Source organism: Temnothorax curvispinosus, unplaced genomic scaffold (assembly GCF_003070985.1).
Source record: "Temnothorax curvispinosus isolate PA1 unplaced genomic scaffold, ASM307098v1 QBEX01009609.1, whole genome shotgun sequence".
In the NCBI taxonomy this organism is placed as follows: Eukaryota; Metazoa; Arthropoda; class Insecta; order Hymenoptera; family Formicidae; genus Temnothorax; species Temnothorax curvispinosus.
The window spans coordinates 1-9,808 of NW_020219389.1; the positions used below are offsets into that span (position 1 = coordinate 1).

A 9,808-nucleotide genomic window follows, 5' to 3' on the forward strand; every position below is an offset into this window, starting at 1 on the left:
TTTTTTTGCACATATATTTAGCTGAAAGAATAAAAAATCTCAAGGTTTTTTTGCCCATATTTATAAAACTGAAGAAATAATAAAATCTATCCGCGTTCTGCAAATTGTTTTGAAACAATTCTCCATTCGCTTGCAAAGTAATGCTGTTAATTCTTTCGGTAAAAACTAATCATCATAATATATAGATCTATATATACACGAAGACTGCGCGAGAAATCACATAAGTGTGGAAAGAAAGAATTATTACGTAGATATCTCACAATTATTAAATCCTTTACCTGCTTTATCACATATTGTACGCTCATTAGTGGCGAACGCGTAGGTTTAATAGCATCGTTTTGACGGCATTAAGCTAGCACAGCCATTTTAGCACAATTAAATGCAATTTATAAAAAAATTAATTGCTATTTTAAATATAGTTTTTAGATGTGAGAAATAAAGTATGTGTGGTCTCAACTTCGGGAAGTTAAAAAAAATTTTATGAGCACTTATCAACTAATAAAATTAATTCTATATGATATATACGACATATAAAAATTATAATATATATAGTATATATAATATATATAGCACGCGTAGAAACTTGTAAACCCATGTGGCAACTCGTCTCGCGTGAAAGTGTATTATACGTGGAAGCAGTAGGTTCTGCCCCTCTGCGGGGGGCTCCACCTCCAAAAAAACAAACCTAACCCAACTCAGTTGTTATGTGAATGGAAAAGTATATATGCGTGAATACAATAGATTCACTCTTTTCTACCCAGAACAAAATTAATGAAAGATTTATTACTTTTACCAAAAAATTTTGGTTACAATTACCGGTAAAATTGTAATAATTTATCAAGCCATATCCATATCTTGAAAATTATGCACAAAAACCGGTAATTACATATATAATTATCAAATTTATCACTTTTATAGTAACAAATATGTCATGTAAAATTTTAGTCGGTAAATGCTATCATAAAAAAACGGAGAACCTTTAACATGCAAACTTTTGAAATTCGACATATGAGACACGTAAGTTTTGCTTGATCTTTACATTCTCTCTCCACATATTATTGCTATATAAATAATTGTCCACAGCTGTATTTTATGACCATGTTGGAACATTCTCATGAACACAGGCATGTCTTTTGAGTATCACATGACGAGTCAATTTGACGATTAGGTATTGCTCGCTAATTTAACGATTATTATACATGTTTTATTTTTATTTTATTTATTGTATTACATAATGCTGTTCCTGAATTTTATACCGCACTTGAGAAGGGCTCAAACCTTGAGCCGAGACGTAGTGCATTCTTTTTACATTGTGCCAGTTAGTCGAGAAATAAAATAATACTTTAATATTATTAAAGTTTAATCTTTAGAAATTAACAAACATAATATTGTAAAACATTGGCACATTTCATTTAATTGATTATCTTCTAGATAAAAGCAGTAAAACTACATATAATAGATAAAACTGGAATAAGAGAAAGGTAAATAACTAAATAAGTAAATAACTAAAAATAAGATAAAAAAATTAAATTAAATTAAATGTAGAAATCGAATAATGATAAATTAAATTTTTTATGATATTTATTTTGGAACACTTGTACGATGTAAAAGAGGACATTTACCTCCTTTCTCGACCACCATTATTAATGGTTGTGCTTCTTCGAGAATGTGTTTTACTCTAGACATCGGAAATTCCGCGTCCAAAGGTAGATAAGCCATTCCTGCTTTCAGTACACCAAGTAATACAGTTAGAAACCAATGCGACGGGTTCATGCAGACAGCTATTAATGACTGAGAAGTTGTTTCAGTCTTTTCGTACTTTTGTAAAGCTCGTGCCAACTGATTGGTGATGTTATCCAATTCTTTAAAAGACACCACGTATTCCTGGCCGGCGTCATCTGTATCGAGTTTTCAATAATGTTTAGGTATAGATTTCCTTTCATACAATGTCCACATTATCATAGGCATTATTTAATACAACTGGTTATTTAAATTGTCAAAAATCATATTCTAGACCACTTTCTCGATGTGACTTCTATTATATTTTATATCGAGAAGTAAAACCCCTTACCTTCGTAATATAACGCGGTTTGATTTGGATGGACTTTTGCTGCACGACTGAATAATTCATGCACTAAATCTTTTTTCTGATTTCTTCCTGTCTGCTGACCTCTTAAGATCGATGGCTGCTGCAAAGTACTCATTTTCCAATGTTCGTAGAAATTGTAACTTCTTGCTTCAAATGTTAGCAAAGATCTAAAATTTAATTTAGAATAAAAATTAATAAGCACGTATTTATTATTAAATTTATAAACACATATTAATACTTTCGAATGTAAAATCTTGTTTTTTGAAGTTGATAGTTTTATAGAGATTAATTGATTATTTTATATGAATTTTTTATATTCTGCAAAACAAAAGTTTACATTTTGTGATAAGATTTGTGATAAGAAGTGTATAAAGAAATATTGATACGCATACGGAAAAAACAGTATGGTGTTGTCACACACAAATCTGATTGTGTCAACTAGTAAATTAAATTAAATAAGTCGATATCAATCATACACATAATTACCGCTCAAAAATAATTAGGATGCAGCTAGGTTGCTTACTAAATTTTTTTGGTTGTGTGCATTATATCATTTTTCCGTGCACGTTAATTTATTTTAGAGATAAATTATTTTCTTATTGAAATGCTCAATATAACAATTGTACTAAATATTTGTGTTTGAAAATAATACATAGTCAGTTGCATAAGTTATTATATATTATGTAAGACTGGTTATCATTTCCTAGGAGGTTTCTATGGAGAGAAATCTAAAAAAAGAAAGGGCAGCGCGCTCTTTGGACAAGTCACATAGTCGCAAAATCAATTCTCTCTCAAATAATCGTCAACATTAAGATAACCTGATGTGGCACATTCAAACAGAGATATTTGTCTCAATAAACGATCATAATGATCTTGAAACAACTGCTAATAATTAGTTAAAATTGATAACTCTATCTTTATTCAGTATAATTGAAAAGCTATTCTTAATTATTTCAGTAGGTAATTTAATAGTTATAATAATCTTTAGAGTAATTTTCCTTTCAATTATCGCTGTGAGATAATGGGTTACATTACCCATTTGATTTTTATATTATTGTAACGTTTCGTTAAAGTTAAGTTTATTTATTGTCCGTTTTTGGGTCAAAACATTTAAGTTATTTACCCGGGATTTGGACCAGGTTGAGTGATTAATCCAGTCCGAAAAGATATCGAATTTTGTATGTTTTAAAACGAGGGTCAAATTTGTTCATTAAATTAAAATTTGGAAAATCTACTATTAAATCCAAAGGGATCAATTTATACGGAATAAAGGTTTGAGTTTTATTATCTCCAATTTCAGTTTCTAATTTCTTTAATTTGAATAAAAATGGAAAAGGATCTTGATTTAGTTGTATAATTTGTTTAATCTGATATTTAATTTTTTTGACTTGGAACCTTTTGCCCCTTTTTCTGGGCATGAATGAGGATGAAAAGAAATCCTATTGCCACAGTCTTTGGCAGCGACAGGTAAAGGAAGGAAATTTTCTGTTGCCACACTTTTTGGCAAGGACAAGAATATCAGGAAATTACTGTTGCCACGCTCTTTGGCAGCGACAGTTAAGAGATATGAAATTAAAGGAAATTACAGTAAAATTAGTTTTCAGAATTAAAATTAAAATTACCCCTATTCAGGGAGAATACGTTTACAAGTGTTGTTTAAAATCTGATTTATTGATATGATTTTAATTCTTATTTACAATTGTAGTTAAGATCTTGTTTTAAAGATTTGTTGAAGTTAAAGTGTATTAGTGTATATATTAGACTGTCGGTAGATTAGCTTATGAGCACAAAAAATTAACTCAACTATTGTAACTATGATTTTTCGCGCCTATTTATACTCAAGTGGCGAGAACCTCCCCGCGCGAGCTTCTCACCACTTCTTTGTCTTAGTGTCCTAAAGGAGGAGGAAGGTCTTATCACTAGGTGTAATTCTATGCCCTGCGTACCGCGGCCTGAGCATCGTCTCCCATCAGAAATCGGCTAATTAATCAATATTGATATTTCTCTTTTAACATTTCTGGTTATTTTAAGACTGAGTTAAATTTTGTTTGCACGTAAACTTATTAAAACAGTTTGCGTTATGCGTAATCAATTACCGATCTTGTTAAAAATTAAAAATCAATTGGATTGGATAATTTTATATTAATTAAATAGTTAAAATTCCCACAGAAACAGTGACAATAATGGCAAGGTATTTACAGAACAAGCGTTATTAACGTATTTATGATAAGAAAGATAGTTTGTTTGTTTTTCTGAATTATATTGTAGCATTAAAGTGTCGGCAATCTTGTCGCCGTCGCTATCGCTATCGCTATCACCTATTATGCAAGGGGCTTAAGATATGAGATGTTTGTTTTTTTTTGTACGTGGAAATGCGTTACGATAGTGTTGTTGGCGGAAGGAAAAAAGGAGTTATCGGAATTCCGTCTCGCCTTGACTCGATAAAAAAAAAAAAGAAATTTACATATAGAGGAAGGTTGTTCATACATATACGTTAAAATGCGTACAATATTCGCACGTTGCACTTATAATATATTCAATGCTATCAATAAAACGCGAACGTTATTAGAAACGAAGGAAATAAGTAGCGAGTCGTTTAATCATACTATGCCGATGCATTATTTAAATATTTTGTTCGCGCGCGGATGTTGATTTTCACGCTGATCGGAGTGCCGGAATCGCTCAGAGAAAGCGAGAGGGATAACAGGCGGGAGCAAGAAATTGCAGAGCGCAGCAATAGATGGAAAGCGAAGAACACGAGGATGTCTGTGGATAACAGACAAAAGCGAACACTCGAAGGGTAAATAAAGACGATCACAAAGTTCCGTTTAAATTGTCTTTGCCAAATTCACCGTGGTACCGTTTATTTTACCGAACTCGTTACACAGTTGACTGATAGGACTTGCGCGAGAAGAACGGATCGCCAGTGTCCACCTGGCCGAGTCCTGCACAGGCCAACGATTCGCCGATGGTTGACAGTCAACGCGTGTATGTGATCTGTTGCATTCACAATCTGATTTGCGTTCTTAAGTCCGGCTCGATTTTTATCAATTGTAACGAGTATAATTTCTCGAGCTCGCACGTATTCGCTCAGGCACAGAGTATTCTGGTTGTTTGCTCCGAAATTCCACTCAGGGAAGGCGCGGCGCGATGCCCTGATTGGCTGCCCTGGTAATGATCTCCGATAGAAAACGATTAAAACGGCTATAGGTATCTGTATTTTTAATTGCATCTTATCGGTTCTAACGTTCCATATTTAGAAGACAGATAAAACATTAATCGAATCGAATCGGTTTCTATCGTTTTAGATCCGAATAAGGAAATAACTATACAAATTTTATAGTTATGAATCTTCCTGTAGCACTTCATGTTTCGAAAAAATTAATTTTAACCATGATATTTTATAGTTCTGGAAGAGTTCTACAGTTCCTGATAGGTTTTAGCAATAGTTTCGGTCATTAACCCTTACTTGCCACACTGGGGTGCAAATCAACCTCTCAACCATTCCCTTAATTTTAAGTATCTAAACCTACGGGGAGCGGGTCTATAGCGACATCTGTCAATAGTTCGAGCATGCCATTATCTCCTCAAGCCAGTAGCATTACGCCGGGACCGTTAGTCTATTTTAATTTTTGGCTATAAAAAATTTGGCGAGTTAAAATATTGAATAGCTTATTTGTTATAACAATTTTTGTCGTTGGGGTAGATTCCATCCCAATGTGGCAAGTACGTGATTCTACAGAAGTGTGGCAAGTAAAAGTTAAGTATTTTTAAACAAATTTTTAATCTGACCGCGAGCACCTCAAGTTTCAAAAAAATTGATTTTTACCATGAAATTCTATAGTTCTCGAAGAGTTCTGCAGTTCTTGATAGGTGTCAGCGACAGTTCCGGCCTTTAATTATTTTTAAATAAATTTTTAATTCGACCGCTGGCACCTCATCTACGAGAAATACGAATATACGAAATAATTTTTTTGAAACATGAAGTGCTACGGAAAGTTAGCACTTCATATTTTTAAAATTCATTTTTTTAACTAAATCAACAGAACTATTTCTAAAACCTAGATCAGGAACTGTAGAACTATTGCGGGTGCAAATGGAACTGTTGATAAAACTTCCGATTTTTGAAAGTGAGGTGCCAACTTCTCAGAGATGCTAGTTGCCCCGTTTCCGGCGTTCTTGAAAACGATAAAAACCGATTGAAAGAAATGAATCGGTATGAATCTGATTCCTTAATTCACGGATTCATAACGATTGAAATGGATTGATTAACACCGATTCAAACGATTAATTAACCATATTAAAAACGATAAAAACTAATGTACGTTGATAAGACATTTACGATAGGATCCCAAGTATTTTGTAACGTGAGTTTCTGATGGAATATCGTAAATAAATGATTCACTAACCATATTAAAAATGATAGAAACTGATGTGCAGCTGATAAGACATTTATAATAGGATCTCAAGTATTTTGTAACGTAAATTTCTGATAGAGTATCGTAAATAAACAATTTACTAACCATATTAAAAAATGATAAGAAATTTTTTATCGTTTTCTATCGTTGGCGGTTATCAGGGTGACGTTTTCGCGACCGCACGTGTCACGCTTCGCGAACGTGTCGAGCTGAAGAGAATTACGCGGCTAGCACGACAATATACAGACAAGAGACGAAAATGCTCGACGAAAATAAATATTAATTTAAGTCAAAATTGTTACAAATTAGTTACTTTTTAACATATTTTAAAACGAGATTTTAAAATTAATAATCTAATTTTAGTCATGACGACTAAATTACTAAATGACTATACCTATTAGGGATACCAATAGGGATAACTTATTGTTATCCTTATTGGTATCCCTGTGAGCACCCTGATGATAATAATTGCTAACATTGAGTAATTTTTGGTGATTTTAGTAAACTAAAAATAATTTTCTTAATTTCTGTTATAATTTTTCGATTTAAATTAATTTTTTAAATTTAATTTGATGAGTATTATAATATCTCCAAGCGCATTTCTTAATATTTTGTATAGTAATGGATTAAATCGATTATATAATGATCAGAATCGATTATAACGTAAGTGCTACAATTCGTGGCAATGTCGAAATTTGTTAACGCGAGCGCTAATTATTCAAGCGCGTTTTCTCGTTCTAATAACTTCAAGATTCAAATAATAGTATTTGCGTAAACATCTACAAAAATCTGGAAAAAAATTATATAGCTTAAATTTTTAATTGTTTAAATTTTTATTAAAAATAAAAAATTTGATTAAAATGAGATTATTTAACAATAAAGAATTGTTCATGCTCGATTAAAGCGAAAGCTATAATAATACACGGAAAAAACGGTATGGTTGGCTCACACATAAATCTGATTGTGCCAACCAAATTTAGTATTATAAAAGTATAGAATAACTAATTATCTGTTTGCTGCAACCACAGAGCAATTGTTGAGTGACTATATTGCAGCAGTGACGATATCTGGTTGCTCCAACCAAACTATTTCTTGATACTTCAACTACAAATATTTTAATGGCAACTGCACCATTTGGTTGGCTTAAATAACATGTTGTGATGTAGTCTAAAAATAAATCGCTATCACACTTTGGTTATTACATAATACGAACATACTATCTAAATCTGAAACAGTGGAAAGTCACTGGAGTGGCATACTTTAGACTGATATCCGTAAATAGTCGGTATCCGTAAACATTGACGCATCAGTCAGTCTAAAGTATGTCCACTCCAGTGACTGATGCGTCAGTGACTATTTACTGATATCAGTTTAAAGTATGCCACTCCAATGACTTTCCATACTGAGAAAATAAACATTTAGATGCAAAAAAATATTCATTTAAATTGTGGCCAAAAAAATTATTTATTTAGATTGTGGCCAAGAGCTTATTTACTTAATATAATACACGTATTTATTTCAAATTAAATATTTAAATAAGCTCTTGGCCACAATCTAAATAAATAATTTTTTTGATCTAAATATTTTTTCCTCAGTGCACTAAATTTATCGCTAATCCATAATAATGAAATTAACCGTGTTGAGATTCTGTCAAAATGATGTTATCCACCATAGTCGCTGCCACAAAGCACCCAGAATCCTTGAGTCCAAAAAATCAAGGAAGAGCTAATGTTCAATAGTTACATATCTTTAGTCAAACTTAGTGGCAACTAAATAAAAGTGAAATAAGGTAAATAAGGCCCGGAGTGTAATAAGGCCCAACTTGTCAAATTCATATTTAGAATGGTGCAAACGCATTGAAATTTTATACACACGTAGAGAATAAACATAAGTTTGCCGCGTTAGCTAATGCGCCTCTTGCGCCTTATCGCCAATGGCGCCGCGATTGTCACGCGAGATAGCGACAACTGCTGCGTTTTACAAAAACGCTTGTGAAGTTTATGTACCTATATTTTTTGCCAATTGTTGTCGATTTAAATATATTATTTTTGGCTAAACATTATTGGCGGAACAAACATTTATTTTTGGTTTTACAAAAACTCCCGATAAAGATTCGTAAGTTTTATTATATTTTTTATTTGTTTTAAGTTATCTATTAGTACTTGCCATTAATGTTCGTTTTTTAAAGTTTTCTAAATGTAATTTGTTACGTTATTTTGTAAATTTCTTTATGTATGTTTTTTTATTTAGAATAAAATAAAGTTTAATACCTACAAGGCTTTTTCATTATAATTTATTAATCAACTAAAATAATTTATTTTTAAATAAGGTAGGTCTTATTTGCCTCTAATATCTTATAATAACATTGAGATTCTATTAATCTTGCGCGAGAATACGACTTACATAAGAGGTGAAAAACGGCGGCGACCGTGGCAATAAACTTGTATTCTTTCGTAGTAGTCTAAGGTAGAGTGTCAATGGCGCGATTTTTGACGGTCAAGCCGCGTGATTGCAGCCGCGCGGCACTAATGGCGAGACAGAGCAGTCGCGCATACTGTTATCAAAAGCGCGATCAAAGTCACGTGACTTCACAGAGCAAAATAATGATTCTACAGCCAAGGAAAGCACTTACTTATTTTATTTTATTTCTTTTAAGTAAGTTTTCTTATAGCAAAGAAAATATTTTCTTACTAATAGTTTTCAAATATCTTGACACAAGTCTTTGAAAAGCCAGAATCTTGTTTTAAGTAAATGTAATACTTACAACGACTTTATGATAGATTTGCGGATACACCTTATCAAATACTTGATCCGCAAATTTACCATAAAGTCATTATAAGCATTATATTTACTCAAAATAATATTCTTGACTTGTGTCAAAATATTTAAAAACTATTACTAAAAAAATATTCTTGGTTAAAAGAAAACTTATTTAAAAGAAGTAAAATAAAATAAGTAATGTGCTTTTCTTGGTTGTAGAATGATTATTTTTCCGTGTGCAGTCTTCTATAAAACATGGAGGAAAAACTTCATGCTATTAAAGAAGAAGAAGAGGAAGAAATTATTATTATTTTGTGAAAGCTACAGGAGTGCTCCAAATGATTTGCTTATTGCAAGAGAGACAGAAGGATTTCAAAGTTAACTGCATACCAGTTGCATGATTTATCCGTAAAAAATAAATATTAAAATAGTTCTGTTAAGTAATAATTATTAATGTATTAATAATAATATATTATTAATATATAAACTTTATAATATTTAACACATAACTGATATCATTGGTCGAAGGGTTTATGTTGAA

General features: G+C 31.8%; 1 protein-coding gene across 8 annotated transcripts; it reads right to left on the bottom strand.

Moving 5' to 3' along the window:
• Positions 1-1,372: 1,372 nt before the first annotated feature.
• LOC112459195 (tyrocidine synthase 1-like) lies at positions 1,373-9,021 on the bottom strand. Of its 8 annotated transcripts, none has more exons than XM_025023211.1 (4): positions 7,510-7,532; positions 2,072-2,256; positions 1,623-1,898; positions 1,373-1,465 (listed from the first exon to the last, which is right to left on the bottom strand). In XM_025023211.1, the coding sequence occupies exons 2-4, from the start codon at positions 2,202-2,204 to the stop codon at positions 1,428-1,430; spliced, it is 447 nt and encodes a 148-aa protein (XP_024878979.1). In that variant the 5' UTR covers positions 2,205-2,256; positions 7,510-7,532; the 3' UTR covers positions 1,373-1,427. The 8 variants fall into 8 exon arrangements, with proteins under 8 accessions (XP_024878979.1, XP_024878975.1, XP_024878978.1 ...); XM_025023207.1 differs by lacking the exon at positions 7,510-7,532 and adding an exon at positions 4,962-5,208; XM_025023210.1 differs by lacking the exon at positions 7,510-7,532 and adding an exon at positions 4,942-5,208.
• Between the last annotated feature and the right edge of the window lie 787 nt (positions 9,022-9,808).